We start from the raw sequence: 25,260 nt of genomic DNA, 5'->3' as shown, positions 1-25,260 counted from the left end.
AAGAACTTTTTCAACTTATTTTCAACGGTATTACCCTAATCAGCATGTTGCTCCCAAAAGGATGTTTTTCTTTTCAGAAAAAATAGAATGTCGTCGGCAAACAATGACTCCAACCACCATTTTTCTTAAACATTTGGCGATAAAGGGAAAACGTTTGTTTTGATTAAGAGTGATCAACCATTGTTCTGACCATGACTTTATACATAGAAGACACATCAGAGTTTCAAGTTCCATACAACTTAATATTTTGCATACTAAGCTCCGACACAAGTGTAGTTCCCTTAACTATGACCTAGTTAGAGTAAATCTAGTTGATAATGCATCCTGTAATTGTGGTCATCCTTGTGAGAATGTCTATCACTTTTTTATTGAATGTCCGCTGTTCTTAATTGAAAGGCGTAATTTGGTACATAATTTAAATATTTTGAATGTTCCGTTTGATATTGAACTTCTTTTATATGGTAATTGTAATTTTTCTGTGGACCTTAATTCAACCATTTTTAGACATGTGCAAAATTTTATTAAAACCAGCAACAGATTTTGAGTTAATATATATCAACATTTGTATTATCAATATTGTATTGTATTGTCAGTATTGTACTATATTGTCATATTGTTTTGTATTGTCATATGTAATGTATCTTTGGAGAAGGCGTTGATCAGTTGTAATACCTTGTGCCTAATCCACTGTCTGTATTTGACAATAAATATGTTTAAACTAATTAAACTCCATACAAGAATTGGAACTGAATAGAACCGAATCATCCATTGTCCAAAGTCTAGGTACAGTAAATGATTGAAGATTTATCATTTATAATTAAAAATAAAATGAAAGTACTCCTTTAAAAGATACTGTTAGAGCATGTGTAGGTGTCATAAGGTTAAATACAGGAAATGATTGAGGATTTATCATTAATATCAATCAAAATTAAATGAAAGCACTCGTTTTAAAAAAACTGCCGCGTTTCTTTTCACGAATATAATTTTCTTGTTTAAATAATCATTAGTTGATTTGTGCTCTTTTGTTTAAAAGTCATCAACTTGATTTCACTAATTCAAATAAAGCTTGATCATTGTTTTGAATAAACTATCAATACTTGTGCAATTACAAGCCTAAGTTTTCACTTTTTAGCATTCAGCATAATGAATCAATCAAAGTTCTGCAAGTATATATATATTCTTTCCTTCAAACATTTTTGTGATTCATACAAAACCAATATTGAGAGAAACAAAGAATATCATTTCTGAAAACATCATTTTATTTAAATCACCACAGATAAGCAAAAATAGAAATCAGTAAAGTATAAGTGTATAAGTGAAAATAACACATCGAAAGACTAACATTAGTGAAACACATATCATCCTTTAAAATTATTTACTCATCAAAAAGTCTAACACAAAATAATTATTAGACAATATGATATACACAATATTAAATAACGTTATCAGCAATATGTATTATATAAATATTTCTATTTGTGTGACAGTTGAATATCCTAAATCTATGCTGTTTTAAATGTGATCTTGATGATAGGAAGAGATGTATGGGAAAGTTGGAATATATATATTGTTAATTGATTGAATTGATTAGCTTGAAAATGGCGAAAACATGATTAATAGGAGATAGAAATTACAAATAGAGTAATGTGAGTATGATAAATCATATGCATTCAGAATGTTTGCCGAATGTACACAAGTATTCTCTGTGTTAGGCGTAAACAATCTATAGTATCGTCTTGTTAAACATGAACAACATTTGCAGACCGATAACTGTGTGTTTAAAATCATACATGTGCATTACATTTTTGTAAACCAATAGTGCAATGTTTATACATAGGTATAACCATTTGTGTGTGAAATATTGATAGGCAAATAATACAGCAGCCATTCACACCATTAAATCAATATTAAACTGAATCTCGACCTTTACAATTGTATATGGCTGTTATCTAAGGGGAGATAAATACAACCATGGTGATTATTCCGTAACATATATCAACGTTTTTATTTGCATGCAAGCAAAGTTGAACATTGGGTTATATTGATGGAGTTTGAAAGCTTACTTCCATCACAACAAAACACTATCCTCAATCCTCAACCTAATGAACTAGATTTGAAGTAGCATGTATTATATTGTGTAGATAGCTTCAAACGCCGATATATTTCCAATGCTAATTTTTGTTTTGCTTTAGTTATGTTTCGTAGTCTCTAAATTTACTTATATTAGTATAAGCTTACTCTGTCGCTTTTCATCATCGATGTCGATGATAGGAAACCCACTAATTGGTCTGTGCTCATAAAGGTCATTTATTAAGTCAATGAGATGACTTCTCATGCGTTCCTGGTCATAGATAATATTTTCTAATCTGCTTCCATTTCCAAGGCAGATATCGATTAGGGCAGCAACTACGTACAACCCACAGTAAATATTCCCAAGCTGTACTGACATTGCTTTTTCCTGTACAACCACGGTATGTGCTTCCTTAAATCCAAGACAGGTTCTAATGATTTTGTAAATATTTGGGCGGATATTCGATGACCGCTCACCAAGACTGTCGCATAATGCGAAAAGTTTCTTGCAACCAATGTTGGTTAAAAGCACAAAATGGCCAATATCATTCTCATTATTCTCCTGCTCGACGCCTGTTGATTCCCGTGATGATTTTGGCCGCGCAAAAATCACCTGAGCGAACTCTGATGAACAGTGTAATGGCTGCACTCCATTTGGTCTGAAAAATTTCTTCATATCATTCGGAATAAAGTATTCTGGAAAGTTGAGGCTAATGAGACGAAGGATAACATCCATGATGACATCTGTGAAACAAGCATTTGGTTTACGTATTTCTTTTATAACAGCTTCCTTTTCTTCTTTGGTAACACCTTTGACAGATGGTGGCACATACCGTCTCCGCTACAAATACAGTGGAAAAATCTAAGTGTAAAACCAGAAATTGAAATAAACACGGGTAAAAATCACATAATGTCACATATGTCGCCGAATTGACAAATCAAATAATGGTAAAATTGTAAAAATCGTCACCATGATGAGATTCGAAATTAAGTTCGGTTATGTGGAAATCACATGATGGTTAGTAAAGGAACAACATTTAAACCAGTGATTTGATAATGCATACCTTGGACTTATTTTGCAACATTAGTTCTTTGTCCATTTCCTTCCTTTTACCTGACGGGGTTGGTTTGTTTCCATCACTCTCACACATTTGGTTCTTCCCTTCATCAGAAGCCTAAAAATTATACAATTCAGAGATGACCAATAACAATTTCGTTCCACGAACAGGTTTTTGACAAAACTATAAAAGAATACTTCCATACAAAGTAAATCAACTGTAAAATTTAGCTTTTTTAACATCACCACTTCAGACGTACTATAACATATACTTGGACTGACCGTTAAAATCATGGATTTAATTCAAGTTCAAATATTAAGAGTTCTTTCCATTGAAAGACCATGTACGCCTAGCCAGTATCATAATCATATTTTACCGCGAAGATCTTCATGATTAACAAGATTGGTATAAAAAGTTCTGTTAGCTGTGAAATTATTATAACATTACAATTATCAAAGTGAAAAAACGTTAAATTTTCACGTACGGTAACCTATTGTTACTGGATGGTATGATCCTATCTACTTATACATTGTACAAATGATATTACTACGCCATACTACTATGAATGCAACGCAATATTGCCAACAAAAACAAACATTTCAAAATTCAACGGATTGAATAAAAGTATACAAACAAAAGCTGTTAAGCACATTCCCTTGTGTGCTCAATTACATTACAATAGGTGTAAACAAAATCGATCCTTGATTTCTGTTTATAGATACTTGAGATTTACAATTCCTTATGGCCAAGCTAATTCGCCACATTTGTTTTCTATAGAACACCATACATTATCTGTATTCCGAACGAAATTGATTGAATACAACCTCTGCATGGCGATGAAAATACTCCAGAAATAGTCTCAAAGTATAACTTAATATAACGTAAATGTCATGTAGAATATGTAAAAATGTATTCCTTTTATATAGAACAGAAAAGAATTATCAAGGTGTCCCAGTTAAAAATTGACCATTTACAACGATACATTATGTCAATAGAATACTTACTTTCTGCAATTTGATTCCATTTTTAAGCGATCGCCTTTTAGATGCCATGCTGCCTGTAATACAGTCATAAGACAAGAAAGTTTGAAAGGCTATCTGGAAAAAAAATCTGGTGAGAAGCACACTACCGCAACGAAAGTGAGATTATGAGGATTGAACAAGTTAACATCACATATATACATGTAGCGCCAAACTTTGAATTAATCTGTATTACACAGGTGTATTGTCCTTCTATGACTCAGCAGTAACGTTATTGGCCTGAATAATGAAACCTTGGTGAGCAAAAGAAATACATTTTGAAAATCTAGATGGGGATGTGCAAAAACCACATATTCAACAAATTACACGATTTTCATATCTGAAGTACGCGTGTATAATCTTAACCGTACAACGATTTGATTGAATTAAAACATGGCATGCACGTTACTAAAAGTTCAGCTCCTGCAATGTCGAAGATTGAACAAAAGAAACAAAAGTGAATAGTACCTTTCAATACGAATTTAGAGTTAGATGCAGTAGATCAAAACAATAAATGAAAGGCATCATACAGCTGGGTTTTTTTTACCTTCTGGGTCTCGTCAGTGATACTAAAGGCCTAAATGATGCTATTTTGGAGACTGCCGATCCCTTCCTCAAACATGTGACAATTTTACGAAAAAGTAAAAGTAGAAATAGATAATACTGAATAGGATAGCAACAGGCTAATAGCGAACAGCTATCAAAAATGAAAAATAAAACACTATTCATCAGATTAAATCTACCATTTTAGGTGCACTCATGGACCAATGAAGTTCAATGCTACTGAACAGTGTTTCTATGCTTTGAAATACTGTAAATATTTTCAACTATATCAACAAAAATCGTATCAAAAATATCCCTTACCTACTGAAACTTCATCATCTTGTGGGGTTGATGTAATCCTCTCTCGAGATGGCCGATCATCCAAATACGGATATCTATATTTATATCCCTTCTGTGCTTTCCATGTTGACCCTGCATATATTATATGATGAAATTCTACATTACTTTGTATCATTTTACATTGTTTTAAACTGAGGAGAACATTATCTGTCCAGGGCTGACCTCGAAAATGGTCTACATGATACATAATTTTGATCTGAACTTGCACTTGTTATGATAGCAGAATTCACAAAAACAGCAATTACATTATATGGTACAATTCAAATGAGTTTTTGTATTATCATTATCGATGCTGCAAATCTGAAACCTTGTATTGGTCTGGACTGTAATGGTTTCCGTTTACATGCTTGTCGTTCAGGTGAACTCGAAAATTTAAAAACATGACGTGACAGTGTAGTATCGTCATTTCCACATTCAGTAGATGCTTTTAAAGATGACTTTGGCAGCTCAGTGGTGGGTAGTTGTTCATTCATCGGCCCTCTTTCAGCAAAGGAAGAACATGGCTGCAAATTCTTACTCAGACCGACTGCGGCATTATCTTAAAAATACAAGCCACACTGATCATATGTCATGAATCAATTACTTGAAGCGATACGTGCAAGAAATGTATACTATTAGTTTACACGTTTTTGCATTTTAAGAATCATTTACCAATTAAAAATTCAGTAGCAGAAGGAGATAAAATACATTCAATTAGGTAAAATAATCTTGATAATACTATTTATTGCACTAAGCACCAAGCTACCAATATCGCACTATTCCTTCAAAGTACATATCTTGTGTTACCATCATCGTGGACTTTCTCGAACCGATCGGTGTTGATATCTCTATAAGAGAAAAAAAACCAATGTCATTATTTGCATATAATCTGGTAGAATTAGAATCTTTGGTGTTGAGAAGTAATTGAACATTTGACAGATATTAAAAATATTTTAATCAAAACTATTTTGTTGAATTAATATTGTTTCCTCAAATTTTATAATCAAACCTTACTGAGCTGGCGTGTTTGACTGTGATCTTCTTCAGGAGGAAAAGACCATGTCTGAAATTGATCTTCCTGCTGTGTGTAAAGCTTTGTTGTCCCCTCTGGTGGGTTCGAAGTTTTCACTGGTGTCGTCAGTTTTAAGGCAATGGCGTTTACTGTAGAACTTTCTGTAATATTGGTTTTATTATCATTGTTAGACGCTGCTGAAATATTAGAAAGGTCACCAGAAAATACAGAACATCCAATAGACGACATGCTTTCATTTACTGACGCTTCGACCGTACTCGACGCATTCCCAGTTGATGTCGACACTGACTTCATATCCGCCATTCTTTTGAGTTCACATTTATTCGCTTGGTAATTTTCTGATTTGCTTGAAAATTGTATATACTGTGATGTCTCTTGATATCACTACATTTGCCCTAAGTGTACATAAGCGGTGTTTCGTCGAAACGTCACGTCAATAAAATCCTTTGTACTCTTTTTGTTTGTTATTGGGTTTTTTTCATGTGATATGGAAGATCATTTTTGACACATGATAATAGTTTACAGCAATTAGGATTTTAATTAGCTCTGACTTCAATTCCTGTGCCTACTAAGGTTTGATTACTCAGAGTAGTTGTATACGTTTATGTTTTTACGTTATCCATCTTCGGCGTTAATTCATCTATAATGTAATCCACACTTTTGCTTGTTTTGGGATTATCCTCACAGCTTTTCTGAAGAAGCGTTATGAAGAAAGTGTTGAGCAATACATTGCTGAAGCCACCGGTTCCTTAAAACGATTTGCTACAAACGACACAAATTATAGAAACATAAATATGGACAGCATGATTTGCTTTGTTATTCAAACTGAAAGTTAGAAATGAAAGTTGCTGACAAATTCCCATATAATTCTGATATGCTTCGATCCGTTGTTAGCTGTGACATAATAGGCGGAAGCTCATGATAGAATGATATGTATGAGATGTCTTATAACGCAAAAATTAGAAAGGAAATTTGCTATATCCTACCTCTGTGTCAGCCATGATTGTGATCTCATCGTCATTTAGTTACACGCAATCTGATTGGTTAGTAAAATTATGTCATTTGCAATCTATTAGCTCTCAAAAGGAATGTTCGGATTACCATATACATAAGACAGGTATAATCATATGTACGAAACGTCTTAAAATGAAATAGAAAAACTGTTTGAAAGATTTCGCGTTCATCCAATTAGCAATACATTACACGTACTAGCGGCTATATTTATGACTTCGATTTGTTAGATGCAGTCTTATTGCTCCATGAATTTACGACACTTGTCGGGTGTGCTTGTCTTGATTTTTATGTATTATTCTAGTTTGAGACGACCCCTGAAATGATTTCCGGGGTGTACATATAAGCAAATCATATAACAAGTACACCTGTAGTAGTGGTAATGTTATGTAAGTAGGACATCCATTTGTTACGTTTTAAACTTTATCGATAGTGGCTGTGTATGCGTTCATACACTGGAACACGAAAATTGATGTTATGGTATCACTTTTCTATAGTTAAGACACAAAGTATATATATATCTGAAATGATGTGTTATTTTGTTGTATTTTGTTGTATAAAAGATTGTACAAAATATACAGAAAACCGTACCTATCAACAAATACAATGGTGGGTTCTCAAAATGGCCTAAGAAGTAAATACAACAGCTTATATGTGTTATTTGCAGCCTCTGTAGTCGTACATTCACAACCAGGCATTTAAGTCCAAACATGTATACGCAAGAATATTGCACCCTTTTTTGTGCGAATTTTTTTTTAATGTATGATTTTGAGGAAGAAATGCTACAATATCATTTCTTCATTTTTAAAACATGACTATGCTGATAATGATATGTTAAATATTATATATACAAAGCAAAAAGGTACAGTTTTGAACACTGGAAACAGAAAATAAAAATGTGATGCATTTTGAGAAAGAACAGGCTCTTTTCACATTAAGCGAAATTTTCTGAAGGTCAAACATACAACTTCCTATTAGAGTCCATTCGTACCTATGCGCTAAAACATCTTCAAAACAGTATAAGATAAATTACTCAAAATATTAATTAAGAGTTTTGAGCAAAGTAATCAAAATTGATTGACAATACTGATATGTATTTTCAAAGGAACATCCGAGCAAAGGGGAAAATCTGTTTTGGATTGAGTATTGTAAAGTGAACTGAAATAGAATGTTTATGCTTGATTTCATTAGTACAAAGGGTCAGTTACTGTACCTACGCTAATAACAAACTAAACTAAACTTTAAAATTTCAAAATGGCCACGGATAACCACAAAAGTTAAATGTTCTTACAAGAATGCTGCTAGATTTTAGTTGGTTTACACAGTGAACCACCTAATATGTAAACCAATAAGACTTCTTCATCCTAGAATCTGATTAGTCATGTCAGTGTTGGTCTTCATCGTACAGTAATGTATGTCCAAGTCGACCACAGATAATGTATTGAAGATGATGGTTGGTAGCGAAATCTACATTACCTTGGGTTTGTCCTAAACCTTTTTGCTTTTTGAAACAAAGGCTTACTGTTGTCCAAATGCATGTAGTATCCTAAATAGTACATGATACCAACTACGTGGAGACATACACCCATGGTTCTCTGTTCAATACGATACTGGCAATAAAAACCCTTTATGGAATTAATAGCGTCGGACCTGTCATGCTGGACCCAAGCAGTGTGCGTTACACTGCTCTTACACCTCAAATGGATCTGACATCGTACAATGTCTCTAAGTGGTATGTGCAAGAGGATATTGCCTGAAGATATTCCACTTTAGAATCTCACAATTATCCGCACTAGCATCTAGTTTTACAAATAGTGACTTAGCCCTTCTGGTGTGATCTGGTTCATTTTTCACACACTGAGCTAAATTGTTGTGAACACTGAGACGCGCTTTCATTTTGGCACTCAGCGCCCTATCCTATCCGTCTCGCTCCTGTGTTTTAACATATATGGGTCATCGGATTCAATTGAGACAGTCTGTTACTATTCCAACGAATTCCTCAATAACATCATTGAAATATTTGGAAGCAAATTGAGTTTTGAAAAACAGCCATTGCTTGTATCGTCCGTGATATCAATCCACTACCTATTGGACTCAGTTACGGATCTGTCTAGGTTAGCTTGTCGGTCATCATGTTGAGTCTGGCCAGGTTTTAGATAAGGCGGCGTATTTAATGTCAAACCACGTGATTCCAAATCTTGCAAAAAACATCTTTCAACCCTCGATCAATAACAACGTTGTCATATTTTCCTAAACATTAGAGACTATCCACAAAGCTGGCAAAAACATCCCTAAACCCTCGATCAACAATGACGTTGTCATATTTTCCCAGCCAGAAGAGACTATCCATGATGACTTTTGTAATCTTCGCATCATTATCGCTTCCAGGACCAGATCCTACTGTTTTCAGAATGTAACCAACAGGCAAGGTTATGCTTATGAACTTGAAATAGTTCCACTTCTTTCGGCCACAGTAGGAGATTCTCTGGAGCTTGTGACCAGAACTCTTAGGAATAAAGATATATGTACCGTCGAGTCTGACAGTTGCCCGACTTGTAAGATGTTCGCGTCCAAGGGAAAAAGGAACTACGGTTATTTCTAATGCTTTTACTCTGGAATCAAATGTTTTCGGTGTACTGGAAAATGACATGTTTAAGAATTGAACACTGTTTCCATGATATGTCCGTTTCCATTTCACCCAGAACAACAGTAGTGCATTCTCGTGGTTTGGATTGTAAATACCACTGCCAATATTGAATGAACAATAAAAAGTTTTTTTAGAAACTGTGTTCTTGCCCAACCATTCCAGGCTTTATAATCTGCATCATCCAGAGAGGAGAATCGCAGAGTAAACGATGACTTCTGTTTTGATAGAATATGTGATATCTCTAAGAAATCATTGATGATTTCCTGTGATCTGAAAGGTGGCTTGAAGGTCAGCAATTCTCTTTTATCAGTACGGATTTCAACGTTAGGGTTAAGATATTTCTCTATAAGTGATGTGATCAAAAACGTGAGGACCAAGGACACCACATCTTCTGATAATATATGAGTTGGTGTTTTGCGTGCTTGGGCAATATGTCGAGTTTTGAGTGAATCTCTTACAACAACGTTTGCATTTTGCTTGGGAAGACTGTCCATAAAATAGATCCTCTATGGATAATAGTGGGATGTTTCGCCACTAATCATCATCGACATCAACGATTTGACTTTCAGGTTGTGGTTTTCTTTTCTGATAATTCTTATAACACTTATCACACATACCAATCTCTTGATCATCCGTAAAGTTATTGCCATCTGCTTTTACAACATCAAACAACGAATTGTGCTGGGGAAGTCTTATATTTCTAGCAAATTTTCTTCTCTTAATGTTTCTCCTAAACACAACTTTATAAATTGCATCTACACATCTACCTCTCATTATTAGAACGGTACTGTATAAGGTGTTTAAAGTCTCCGTCTTAGTATAAAAGTAGAAAGTAATGTCAAAATAACAATTGACGATGTTGGGGTATATAGGGTATATGATATATTGTCGGAAAATTTGTATAGTAATTATCGGTCATATGATATATTGTATTTAACGTCCTGATTGATAGATACAGTCATTCAAGGACATGTCAGCATGTGCGAACTAGGGATTGGTATATAACAGGAAAGACACGTGTGTACATGAAGATTTGGAGTATGACAGGGTGGTCTACTATGTCCACTATCGTTCACCAGGTCATTAGGGTGATACACATCAAAGTCAAAAATCTACACTTTGCACAAATGGTGAAGTTTCTATCTTTTTGGCAGGGTTAGGGTCAGAGATAAAGCTATCTATATAATAAATAATTTTGAATGAACTAAATATTCAAAATGTCATTTGGACATACACACAATAATCACAAGACCTATCGTCAGCTGACCTTGAGCATTTGCGGTGGTGTTAGTGCGAAAGGAACCATAAATATGTGCATAGAACACGATTGCCATACTAGTAAATTGAATTTTTTTATCATTCTTCGTCTTAGTTTAAAAAAACTGTTTCCACACAAGACTTTTATCCAATATACATGTCTTCGACATAATTTTCTGCCGCTATCTTGGGACTCAACTAATCCCAGGCTGGCTGTTTAATTGGTGTCGAATATGGTTCATAGGTCAAATACCTTAATTCGAGTCAAAACTCTCCGTTTTGTTGAAGGTTCTCCTAAACATCTTGCAATATCCTCCTTATTCTTCTTCATGAGTCTCATTTTCTCCAACCAAGCTGATATCTTGCTCTGTTTTTGTTGTGTTTGAGTTTGGGTTATGATGGTTTTGGCTCTTTGTATATGTAGCAGCTGCATAATGGCTACCCTGAGCGCTCGCAGAACATCGTGCATGGGACCCGGTTCTGCTATCCAGACTTTCCCAAGGAAACATCAATAACGTCAGCACTTGACAGCTACAACTTAGTCCGTGATCTCAGCTTCGTTCGAAAGAGTAATCGTCCAGGATAAGGTTCGATCCACAAACATTGGGTTCTCACTGACCTGATTGTACAAAGTCAGATGAATTTAAGATTCTCTAGAAAATACATTATAGAACCTGTTAATAATCCACTGTTACACTAGTGGACAAATAGAATATGATAAAAATGGCATATAATTGGCCGAAAGCTGAAACATGATGCTGCAATTAAAAAGGAACTTTACAAATATTATCCATGTGTGCAGCGTGATTCCCATTTATACAACATCGGTAGAGTTCTGCGGCCACCTCACCCCCATCCCTAACCCAATCCACCTTGCATGTTAGCACTGACGTACGTAATGTACGAGATGGTAAGAAATCTCCGATTTTTCCGGTTGTACTTTAATCTTGTGTACACTTAGATCGAAAATTAAGTGGCAAGATAGTAAACAAATTATAGACCGAAAAATTAACATTAAGAAAATGTGTAAAGACTTAAAATAAACACTTGTGTGCTTATTGTTATTGTCCTCTATTAGTTTAATTTCTAACTCACTTGTCTACGGTAAATACACATATTATGCCTATGTATATGCTTGTTCAATAAATTAATCTGCTTATGTAAAATATTGCAAAATGTGTACAAAAGACCTTTCACTTGGACAAAATTGGTCGATTTGATGAAACGTTTTATATAGATAAAGAAGACTCTTTTTGATAGAAATTTATTTTTGGAATGATTTTGTATGAAAACAATGATAGATAAAAACAACAGAAAAATAATATAAACAAACAAATAAAAAAGCAAAAAGACAAAAAAGACGACTGTGTGTCTCTGTTGATCGTCGATCAACTTCGTGTTTGATTTCGGAGGCAATTCGCCTGAAGGGAGATCACTCTTTGTTAACTTGTAGAACTCTTCTGCTTGAGAGGTATACTTGTATGAGTTTAAACCGGCGCGCTGAAAATGTCAGAAAATTCTGCCAGTTTTACTATACCGTGTCATGACATTGTTAGTGTCGTAGAATTCGTTCCGTTTGAGTGGTGCACAAACTTGTTGGCTGTTGGTACAAATTCAAGAGTTACCATTTACCGGGTTGACCTCAGGGTAAACGTTTTGTCAATGTTACACCACTGTCTCCTCCACCTGCTCACAGCGCATGGATACAAAGAGTAGTATTTGATAGCACAGAATTACCGATAATTATATATACGCACGTAATAGACAATGAAATGAATAAGTACCGATCGAAATCGGTACTTGTTCATTTCTTGATTTGACCCAGTCTTTGTAAACTTTTGTTTGTGTCTGAGCCGCAAGGGCTCTGGATCTCGATAAGTTACAGGGCATGATTAGGTATATTCACAACGGAAGAAAGAGAGACTCTGAGTATGTAATTTTGTCTGTACAGGGCTTGTTTTGAGCTTATCAGTGTTTTTTCATGAACAACCTTGTCTGGTAGTTTGTTTAGCAATTTTAGCGAAGAAAGTGTATTTGTGGAGATCAGTTCTTGAATGAATTCGTTCCGTTTGAGTGGTGCACAAACTTGTTGGCTGTTGGTACAAATTCAAGAGTTACCATTTACCGGGTTGACCTCAGGGTAAACGTTTTGTCAATGTTACACCACTGTCTCGTCCACCTGCTCACAGCGCATGGATACAAAGAGTAGTATTTGATAGCACAGAATTACCGATAATTATATATACGCACGTAATAGACAATGAAATGAATAAGTACCGATCGAAATCGGTACTTGTTCATTTCTTGATTTGACCCAGTCTTTGTAAACTTTTGTTTGTATCTGAGCCGCAAGGGCTCTGGATCTCGATATGCAAGTTACAGGGCATGATTAGGTATATTCACAACGGAAGAAAGAGAGACTCTGAGTATGTAATTTTGTCCCTCGAATACAGGGCTTGTTTTGAGCTTATCAGTGTTTTTTCATGAACAACCTTGTCTGGTAGTTTGTTTAGCAATTTTAGCGAAGAAAGTGTATTTGTGGAGATCAGTTCTTGAATGAATGATTTGAAAGCTGCTGTTATTGATCTCTTGCTTATCAATGATGTTTAAAGAGACACAACTACTGATTTGTGTTTATTTCCACAGGATTCCGATTATCTATCCACAATTTACTTTTTCCATCTTTGTCACGGCCAATACAAAAGTTAAAAAATAGTAACATTGTGTGGAGTGAGTCAGAACCCTATGACCTACTCTTAAAGTCTACTTCATAAAGAACATTTTGAATACTGTTTGCTCCAAAAATTATAACAAAGGTTCATGTCCTGGTCAGTTATTTTGAATTTGCCATTTTATATGATGTAAATACATATGTTTAATTCACGATATGACTTACCTTTACACAAATGTGTCAGAGTTCATGTGATTTTCTTCCTCTGATCACAGGGACATGTAATTGAGATAAGAATAAACAAAGCCATATGTATACATTATCCATTTTACATATTTATGAAATGAGCTAGAAGACAAATTGAATAATTTTCTTCAAACTGATAAATTGGTAGGCCTTATTAATTGACTTGATTTGACTTTATTGACATAAAAACATAAAGACAAAATAAACTAAAACAGCAGAGGACAATGAAATGTTGTTTATAAGTTGACTAATGTAATAGTGATAAATGTATGTCATCTTTACTAAAGATACATAAATAGTCACCTATACACATATTAAATAATGGGAATGCTGTATTATTGTTCTGTTTTGGATATTTTTATAATTACCATTTCAGTTTAGGTTTTTTTCTAAATTGTAGGACGAGTCTGAGGATGAAAAACCATTTGAATTTAAACAAGTGCGTGACTTTCAAAATGGATGCAGAGTGACGGCTATATCATGGAGCCCTGAAACTTCATATGAATCTCGAGAAGTTGCAGACTGCTTGAGGTAAGACATCATTGGTGCATGTAAATAACTGAATAACACAAGAAGAGCATCTCTGGTTGAAAGTTTGTCATTGCATACTTGCCTTTTAAGATGTATATATGCTATATAATGTAATATTTTAATGTGTACATTTACACATCATCATATCAACCTCTTGTAACAAATGATCATGAACATCCTCATTAAAATGTTTAATAATTATTATCTTTTAAAAAAATCCTTACTTTAACAAGCATAATGTACTCAGAACTGGACTTAACAATTATTTTAGCACACAGGTACTTTTGTATTACAAAATGCTTTACTTATAGCCAGTATCACAAATACCGTATTCGACCCAATAAGCGTCCATGTCCCTATAAGCGCCCCCTCCCCCCTTCAGATACCTAAAAGTCTTGATTTACTTACGTTTTAGTCACGATCAAAAAGTGTTTTAAGTCGGTTTATAAGGAGATGTACTCCAGAAAAACGTAAAAAACAGTTAATCTTCACTCCACCAGCAACAGAGAAATGTCGTTAGTGTCCTCTGTAACTACTAACACAATTTCCCAACTATGCCTGATAAAAAAAACGCTGTTTTTTACAGTTCATTTGGAATGTGACCCATTGTTTTCCCTTCTTTCACAACTCTGATTGCAAACGGATTATTATCCTAAATTAGACCATTCACACACGTAATTTTGTGACGTCACAGTGAAAGGTCTTATAACTGTATCAAGACACTGCCCTATGAATTGTTTCCAACACTCTATAAACATGATATAAGATAAAAGACATTTTTTTCACACATTCCTAAACCACATGGTAGATGACCTTTACCTTGTGTACCTTGGTGTCGCGCGCTCAGCCACAGTAACGATAGCCATTGATACAGCAGATTAAGAAATGATATTTTCATGTGTGATAGATTATCTGACAGAAACAAATGGAGCAGTTGGATATCAAATGACAGATAAAATAGTTATGCTAAAATAGTATGAATGGAATTTCGTATCTTTATCATAAACAAATTCCCTTTTGTGTCATCATGTTAAGATGATCTGAAACAATTTATTGACGAGGACATAATGACATAGTGCACCTTGTTACATAGAGGTTGACACTGAAATTATGGCGACCACAGACACATCACAATCTCACAAAGGGGGCTGAATCAAGTCGAATCAAATTTCTTTCAAGTTAAAAGTTGTGTAGTTGGCCAAGGAATAGGGCAAACAGCAAAGCATCAAAGCAGTACGGTAAAGATAGGAAGCGAATTCGCGATTTGAGACCAAAAGAGAGTGAATTGAAAACTTCTTTACAAAACACCTCAAAACGGAGACGAAAGGTTCCTGGTAGAAGCAGATTTTTTGGTACTGAATGTGTTTCTTTTACGTCTAAGATGGTCTCTAATAAGCGCCCCTCTTAATTGCAATATTTTAAGCGCCCTGGGCGCTTATTGGATCAAATACGGTAAGTATTTAAAAAATATTCCAATTTCAATTTATTGCCAAAAGTACTAAGTTGTTTATAGACCCAGTTTTTCAATGTAGAGACAAAATGAAAGCCTGTCAGCATTTATTTTGAATTTAATTCGCTCTTTAACCCTTATTCATATAATTACCAGTAAAGCATACTTAAACTCTTGCATTGGTGTACTTATTGATTGTCAATGGTTTTTATCTGATAAACATAACAGTGCTTCAACCCCAGAACATTATACCTAAACTGATCATTTGAATTCCTGAAATATTTGAAATTATATTTCCTGAGGAAAAAGGCATAAGTATAAAGGATTATTGTTTCTTGCAATATATAGAATATACATTATGACTGGTCAGTAGTCTCTTGCCAATAAGTTGGTTGTATCCAGTCATTTCCACAAATAAGCACTGTCTAAACCTTTTAATGTATACACAAAGTTAGGAAATTTCCTTTCGTTGTCAAACACAAGGTCTCCTTAACTAGAAATATCAAGCAATACTGATTACTTTTCAACTCAAGAGTTGGAGACTAGTCTTATTTTTATTGCCATCAACTTTTCATTTTTCCTTGTGAATTAACATCAGTCATCTCTCACTTTCAGATTTGCTGTAGCTGGGTCCAACAACAGAATACAACTTTTTGAGTCAGATTTACGAGAGAAAGATGCAGTGGAGGTAGTCAAATAATGCTGTCATGTGTAACCAATGACATGGCAAATGCACACAATTTTTCAGTCGTCATATCATATAATTTTGTTGATGAAGAAGTGCATACGTTTTTCTCACAGTGATTTTAGTGACTCAAATATTTGAGTCCTGGACTACTGCTTTTCCTGTAGTACTCAACCAAATATTGAGAATCTACTTATCTCTTTGTAACTGGGTCATCAAAATTTTGAAAATGGTACTCTGCTCACCACAGAAAATCCTACAAAAATACTTTCCTCATTACCATGTCTTGTAGCTGAAAGTATTATGCCAGAGTCTAAGTAACCTAAGAAGTCTTGATATTTGTTGCAATTTTCTCCTGGTTTACAAACATTATTCACCCAGAGGCAATTATGTAAAAAACAAAAAGTCAAGACTGCAACTTTTATTTTGTATGATTTTGATCAGACAAACTTTCTGTTTAATAAAGACATTGTCTAAATGTTGATTTTGATTAGCAAATTGAAGCCTTTCATATCCTCCAAATGACTTGTAGCAGATCAAGAGCATTATGTGATAATGGCATTTTCTACATAGATTGCTCAGTTCAAGAGGAAAGTTTTTGTTTGGTTCAGTATTCATTTCAGATGATGTAATTGAATTTTAGGCCCAAAACCCTACTGCAGGAGATTCATCTTGTATATGTCAATTTTACTAGAGCGTTTTTCATTGTAGCTGCCATATGAACTATTGGTACCAAATTTACATGAATATATACAGAGTAATGCCCCTTTGTTCATTCTGCATTGCATGTGACGTCCTTCTTTGCAGTGGTAAACAAACTTTTAAGCTTTAATAATATACATCTCATTCTGAACTTCATTTATTCTTTTTTTTTCAAGTTGTTGGAAGGCCATACTGACTTTATCAACTCTGTGGCTTACAACCCCCAGAGCGGGGAGACCCTGGCCTCAACAGGGGATGACTTGACTTGTAAGCTATGGGTAGGAGATGAACTCAATGCCAGTTTTCAGCTTGGTGCTCCAGGAATGTCTGTGTGTATCCACGAAAAAGAGCCAGGCAAGGTATAATTTGTTTTAGTTCTTTGTTATTCAGCGACAGATTTATATGCAACATTGGTTTTGGAGAAAATTCTGTGGACATGTAAAACCAGTAAGAACATTGTTTGCCTAAGAAGAAAACTTGGGAGTTGAATGCTGGTCAGAACGATATTTTATACTTGGCTATGTAACAATAAGCAGATAAGGCATCTTTAGAAAGATATCATATTGCTCTCTGTTGAAGTTATTTGAAATGATGATGAGAATATTGATCCTGTGACCCTCCCACAGTTTTTCCTTTGCTTTGTTATACATCTAAGTTACTCACATATCTCCTATCTTATGAAACTTAGTTCTGCATCATGTTTTCATCATGGTTTTGCAAATGTGGTAGCATTTTAAAACATCATATCCATTCTTTATCAGTTGTTTAACGTTGTGCTTAACCAGACTCAAAAAATGAGAGGCATGTACTATACTATACAGTGTCAGCATCTGGTTAAAGAACAGGTCAGATCATTTGTAAAGTAGTTTCAAGTGGTTAATCAGAAAGTTTATGGTTTGGAGTCTGTATCTTCCCTTCATTTATGTTTGATTGACACAATTTGACAAATACTGTAATCTTGATGTACATATCCTTATGGTTGGGGATGTTGAAATGAGCTATGAAATCTTTGTCTGCAGTGTTGTTTCTTCTATTGCACATTTTTTCTTATCAATCCCTTTCTTCAAAAATTGATTATTAGAAATTGTATTGAATTAAGCTTTTAGTATAGTTCTTGGTAGTATGAATTGTTCATATACATGTATTTGAGAACATAATAAATAAAAAGGAAAACTCAACAACACAAAAACTTTTTGTGAAAATTGCTTAGTGGCTGTCATCAGGACAAAAATTAATTGTGAAAAATTAGCTAAGATGTGGAATGCTGTTCAAGTTACATTATGACATCATAGTAAAGCTGATGTTGAAACACTTATCATAGTTTAAAAGTTCTTGGTTATAATCTAGGAAAATTCTGTACACACTGTGTACACTAATTGTCCGGTTTTGAAGGCAGACTGGAAGTTCGTCCTGTAAATCTGTAGAAATGCCACTAAAGCTTTCATTCATAAAGTTGTCGTTGAAACAATTATTATAGTTGAAATGTTTTAAACATGTCATAAACCTAATCCAGAACCTATTGGTGTAGACACCTTAGCAGATCTTTATCTCCCTGACTCTGAAGATGAAAATGCCAACGGGAACACTAATAGTGACCACCTGTGTGTTAACAAGAACCACGCATCATCCATGAATGACAGCTTTAGTGGCATTTCTACAGATGTACAGGACGAACTTCAAGTCTGCCTTCAAAACTGGACAATTAGTGTACACAGCGTGTACGAAAATTTTCTACATTATAACCAAAAACTTTTAAACGTTGTTTCAATGTCAGCTTTACTGTGACGTCATAATGTTACTTGAAACACTTTTCACACCTTAGCTATTTTTTCACAATAAGTTTTTGTCCTGATGGCAGCTGTATAGCGGCTGAACCATGTAGACGATTTTCACAAAAAGTCTTCATGTTGTTGAGTTTTCCTTTTTATTTATTATGTTTTCTTGGTAAGGAACTCTATTGAATCCCACGCGGATCTGACCGAAGAATCTACAACAAAGTTCTACATTAGGAGTATTGGATCACTCTTTATTTATTATGTACTTGAGAAGTGCAATGTATAATGGAGGACCTGATCAAAATTCAAATTTCATGTGATTTAATTCATTTTAGGTGATGGTGGCACAAAAAGACGGCATTATCAAAATATTTAGTATGGACCTACAGCTTCAGATCATGTCTTTAGACTGTTGCCAATCTCCACTGATGGGTGCTGACTGGAGTAGACTTGATGATGATGTCATCGCTGCAGTGGCTGGTACAGAATGGCTCATATTTCACCTATCAAGATCTAGGTATTCCTTACATCAAGTCATTTTAATTAGGATAATATAGTCCTGGGTCTGAAATTGTCACTGACTTGCAGGCAGATCTCTCAATCAAGTTAGCTTCATTAAAGCCTGGATAGTGGCAGACAGATTGCCCATCAATAAGTGCACTGTGTTAAATATGACACTGCTTGTGAAAAAAGCATGTCAACAATATGTCTACAATACAGATCAATCATTCTTGGCTGTTAAGAAGCTTTTATTTATATCTTATGTTCATAACATTAATAGTACTATCCCCTTCAGAAATTCAAATTCTGTTGCTGGAAATGCTTTTAGGAATGGATTTGAATTTGCATAGTAATATATCCAGATTGTTTTAGATTAGTTTCAGATGAGACCAAATTATCTTATTCGAGGGAAAAATTAGCTTCAAAATCATGCCAAAATAAGCATAATACGTATTTAGTGCATATCATAATATATCATTGGTTATTAGATGTTTTTGAGTAAAATATCATTATTGTTATCGAGCAGACATTCAAAGGACTGCTAGGGATATTGGACAACAATGAATAACAACAAATTTCTCTTTGGTAATTTTTATGCATATATAATTATTTTTGACAAAAAGAAACATGATTAGACAATAAAAGACATTATGAATACCTGTGACAACATTCTGGAAACAACCAAGAGCATCACAATACTCCAGTTCAATCAATTGGTCAACTAAATGTGGCATTCAGAAAAACTTGTAAACCAAATAATTTGACAAGGAACAAAGGTGTCCAGATTATCAAGTTTTCAGCGTATTGTGCTTAAACCTTTCTTATAAATATATCTGTCATTTGGGACAATAGTCTAACACCATTTGTGCGGGGGTTATGAGTATAAGGTGCCAATTTTTATATCTGTTTGTTTTCAAATTAGATTGAATGATTTTTTGACAGTCAGCCACAGGAGAGGCGCCAAGCTCACCCTGAAGGGGCACGGGACATTCGTTGGGCAAAGTCAACACCTATACTGCTAGCTACCACAGGACGGCCAGGACGACAGATCAAAGTGTTCAGCACAAGACACCATCAGGTATGGAAAGACTGCTGATCCTGATGGTCTAAATTTGATCTTAATCACCCTAAGTAAAACATTTTCTAGTCAAAGTACCACTATAACCACAATAAGTTCAGAAAAAATTGTGAAATGCATTATGTGTTGCCTAAAAGGACAAAATTTTGAACAATCTGTTGTGGTCATATTGATTTTGATGTTCACACAATGGTTTGTAGCTGTGAAAATTGTCAAGCACTGATTGTTCCATTTCTTAGACATTCCTTATTTTATCTGTACCAACAATGGTAGAATGTAGAATCTGTGTGTACTCTAAATCCCAAAATTGACATGTCCACGAAATGATAAACTAATTGATCACAGTTGACATGGTCGATAGTATTTGTGGATATTTTGAGGAAGACCTGTCCAGAAAATGAAGTGCGAATAAGAAAAGTATATTTTTGGAAAACCATCATATTTGAGCCCCCAAAAAATATATGATTTTATGGTAGATGATAGAAACCATTATCTTGAATTGACCCCCTCAATACAGAAATATTTTCATGATATCACAAACAACTAAAATTGTTTTGGTATTTGATATCTTGCAGGTTCCCTTGAGTACAAGCCAACAGGTGGCCTATGGAATGAGTTGGCACTATACCCACCCACTGCTGGCTGTGGGCGGAGATCAACAAGTGAAAGTTTACCATATAGAGCCAAACAGGGCGCAATTGGGATGAAAAAAGTCTTTACAGCTTGCTACTGCACTGTTCAGAAACTAAAACACTGGGTGACCATGAACCAGATAATTCAAAGTTAGATTTGGTGTTTTTAGCGACTGAAGATGTTGACTTTTACAACACTCTTAGGCTGGGTGCTCATTCCTAGATGGACCAATTTGACCATGCATACTAGGATGAATACATGTGGATTTTGAGAAAGTACTGGAAGTGTAATATTCACAAATTACTTGATGTTAAACTGTAATTGATTAGGACCATAGAAAGTCATGAAGGTACATTTTGTAACTGAATGGAAATGGTTTTCTTTTTCTCAGAAGGTAGAAAAACAGTATCTCACTGTAATATATGATGAACATGCTTTGATTTGTAGTACATTTTTTAGTTGGAATATTGTGTGACATTGTCAGTGCTATTTATCAGCACTTGCAACAGGCATTCATCAGTAATGATGCAACATATTGCTTTATGCATGTTTCCACATACAAATAAACCATGCTGAAGAAAAAAGCTACAGCTAAGGAGTGGGTTGTGCTCTACCAATGGGCCAACATAGCTCAATCAGGAAAGCATGTTAATTAAACCTTGTATGAAGTTCTAAGGTTTAGGGATCGATGCCTACCCTTGACAGTTTTTTCATTTACCAGGAAGCTAAGATCAGGATCTGTTTTTGTCTTCTTGCGATGTGTCTTTAGCAAGGATAATGTTCTCCAGTTGGTCAGAATAGCATGGTGGGGGCATCCCGCGTGATATTTAAAGCTTCTACATAGAAATACTGCCTCAAATGACACTTGTGATGCACATGGCAATAACCCCAGTGACCAGCTGAAAAATTGTCCTTCCCATTTTTTCACTAACATGACTGAAGTATAAAGTAATATCACAGTGACTTTAATTGTGTTGGAGCTAGTTTGTATGTACTTTTCTTATGCTTATTGTTCTGTGTTCCTGTGGTAATATTGATACATATATAATGGATAATAAATGATGGTGTTTTCTATGTCTACTGCGATATTATGTTTCTATGAATTCTGTGAACATTCATTAAACATAAACATTATTCATTTAAAAAGTAATTCAAATAACTTTGTCAGACCAAACAAAGCGCACTCTGATGCTCGCTATGACAAATATTTGGATTTTCTTCAAAGAAAGTTATCTTATTTAGGTGTTTTAATCCCATCGATTCATCTAAAATTTTTATTCTCGAATTTTTCAACTGGCTAAAGAAATAAAAGGAGAAACTTGACACAAAAGTAAGAATTGATAACAGAATTAAAAAAGTTCTACAAATATTTTTGTTGAAAGATTTATTTATTCAGGATAACAAAATCATAACATTAACTTGTTGGGCACATGCATGTGGCTTTCAAATCAGTAATATAGTAGGTAAATTTTATCATCAGTAATGGGGTCATTAGACACTTTATGAGAGTAGGAACCAAAGATGATTACCAGACTATGAGCTTGGTTGAGATTGTTCACTTCTTACAATAATCTTTTACCCCATCCTCGCTAGTCCATGAGTTACGCTCACCATCATTCCTGCATCTCTGGAACATTTCATGACGAAACTGACAGTCCCATGTACGACATCTTGTGGACAAGACTGAAAGACTTGTTTGATCCTTCATGTACATCTTAAGGTCGCGAAATGGTATGTTCTTTTGGATTTGAAGTTGTGTGTCGCTCATTTGTAATCTTCAAAGGACTGTACCGGTCTGTGATTGGTCCTTGCCTTTTCTCCTGGACTCCACTCTAGACCTATCGAATTACATCGCTTTTGCCTTCAATTTGACAGGAAATGTTCCAGGCGCGCAGGAAGCAAAATTGATCGTAACCCCTGGAGTATGGAGGATGGCAGTATCTATGAGGCGTCGGTGCCTTGTGTACCTTGTTTCTAAAGGTCATATGCAGTTTTCTGTTTCCTATAGTAAACTATAATATATATAATTGGTTACTGCTTCTTCATACCTCATTCCGTAATGGTTGTCACGAAAGGTGTGCTGAGAAGATGACGTCATTTCCAGTGGACAACCTGAGGGTTAATGTAAACATAAACTCAAGTAATGTACCTAAACATATATTTATGTATTTAAAGTATACTACGGAAACGTATTAGGCTCAAGTACGATAATATTTTACGTGATAACGAAAATATAATATCTGGCGGCCGCTACATAATGATCTGGCGGCCGCTACATAGTTATCTGGCGGCCGCAACTTAATTATCTGACAATTGCCTTTCAATTATCTGGCGGCCACTACTTTTTATTTTTTATTTCTTTTTTTATTTAAATTAATTAATTTAATTAAATGGCGATCGCCAGATCATTATGTAGCGGCCGCCAGATCATTATGTAGCGGCCGCCAGATCTTTAAGTGGCGGCCGCCAAATATTATATTTCCGTTATCACGTAAAATGTTACCGTACATGAGCCTAATACGTTCCCGTAGTATACGAATGTAATTGTAAATGTTCGTTTACTTATGTAGTATATTTCCATCATTCGGTACATCACACTTTCAAGCCTTAGCCTACATGGCATACACAGCCGTGCAGGAATATACGAATGATTGAAATATATCGATAAATTATGACATTAATTTGTCTACCTATATCAGACATTGTTTATTAATTTATAAATGTTAACACGGCAATCAGGACCTAAAAAGGTAGATCCAGGTTCCGGTGATCGAATATAGCGATGTCCACGTCATGTATACCGTTTCTAAGGTGAATTTCATGCTAACTCTACACTGCATCTCCGCAAGTAGTACAAAAGTACCAACATATGACTCCGTTCTGCCGCATAGGTAAACCTTACCTTCACCCTGGAACCAAATGGGAAACCGCTTTAAACACTCTTATCACTACCCTAAGGCGGTGCAATAACCCAAATGTATGAGTTTATAGCGGAAATAACGTCTGGTGGTTTCCGAATGCAACACGTTTCAATCGAAGAGGTTCTGGAATAAACTACAAGGAAAACATAACGCGGTTGGAGAGTGATCCCACACTTATTCTTGTAAAGATGACCTACTTTTGTATATATATACCTCGAAACATAGAAATTACAACTGTATCAGAGCAATACGGTACTGACATATGCCTGTATCCAGGAATTGGATTTCTTAAGCCATTGAAGCCATTTCGGCCTTTTCCATTAGTTTTCAATTTGGCTTTCGCCTTCAAGATATCATCCTTCTTAATGTCCATTTTTTATTGTTTGGATTAATAAAACGTGAAGGGAAATCCTTCTTGTAGTATCTTATGAAAAATGGTAAATACATCTTGCTCTACTTGTCTCGTTTCTTTCTTTTTTTTTCTTTTAAAAGCCATTCTGATCGCTTTGCGATCCCTAATGCCATCGTCCATGTATTCTGTCATATCTACCATGACGTTTTCTTGAACCAGTCCTTTTTGTACCAGATAAGCATGTAGTGGGAATTCCCCTTGATATCATAGACCTATTTTAAATCCATTGTAAATCAGAACGTGGCGCTATAAAAATACAAACATGATTGGGCTCCGTTAACAAACCAAAACACTCTCTTTTGGGGGTAAAAGTAAAAAATGGTGCTTTGGTTCGTTAAAGGTGGTTCCTGGCGGCTAGTGGCCAAGATGGTAGGCGGTGTCGGTATTTGTACTACTTTAACATTTCATATTGTCGATGACTACACACAGTTAAAAATAAACCATTACGGCACTGTTATGCAGAATGTTCTTTGGTTGCTTACAATACTGACGGATATTCATGGCTACCATGATAAAAGGCGTGCAGAGACTGCTTGTTATAGGAGCATGGGTTCCTCTTTTGGTTGGTAAGTATTTGATAAACCATAGTGTTAATCGTTAACTGATTATTTTACTACATAACTTTATGAAAAGAGCAAGGAAATCATCATATAAATTTGCATTAATTTCACATACATA

The 25,260-nt window shown here is 34.9% G+C and overlaps 1 protein-coding gene across 1 annotated transcript; it reads left to right on the top strand.

Moving 5' to 3' along the window:
• The first annotated feature begins 12,483 nt into the window (after positions 1–12,483).
• Positions 12,484–22,327, top strand: LOC132552676 (nucleoporin Nup37-like). The gene is made up of 7 exons (XM_060216866.1): positions 12,484–12,624; positions 14,295–14,425; positions 16,491–16,563; positions 17,439–17,621; positions 19,373–19,554; positions 20,481–20,616; positions 21,192–22,327. The coding sequence occupies exons 1-7, from the start codon at positions 12,484–12,486 to the stop codon at positions 21,321–21,323; spliced, it is 978 nt and encodes a 325-aa protein (XP_060072849.1). The 3' UTR covers positions 21,324–22,327.
• Positions 22,328–25,260: the final 2,933 nt, after the last annotated feature.

The sequence above is a fragment of the Ylistrum balloti genome, unplaced genomic scaffold (assembly GCF_031769215.1).
Source record: "Ylistrum balloti isolate Yb309-2 unplaced genomic scaffold, AGI_CSIRO_Ybal_v1 Utg370266, whole genome shotgun sequence".
Classification (NCBI taxonomy): Eukaryota; Metazoa; Mollusca; class Bivalvia; order Pectinida; family Pectinidae; genus Ylistrum; species Ylistrum balloti.
This window is presented reverse-complemented; position numbering and strand designations above follow the sequence as displayed.

Excerpts from the sequence above, each read along its gene's own strand:
- LOC132552676 (XM_060216866.1), top strand. The coding sequence starts at position 12,484 with ATGTCAGAAAATTCTGCCAGTTTTACTATACCGTGTCATGACATTGTT. Across the intron at positions 14,426-16,490 it reads GAAGTTGCAGACTGCTTGAG|ATTTGCTGTAGCTGGGTCCA; the intron begins GTAAGACATCAT and ends TCTCACTTTCAG. Across the intron at positions 17,622-19,372 it reads ACGAAAAAGAGCCAGGCAAG|GTGATGGTGGCACAAAAAGA; the intron begins GTATAATTTGTT and ends AATTCATTTTAG.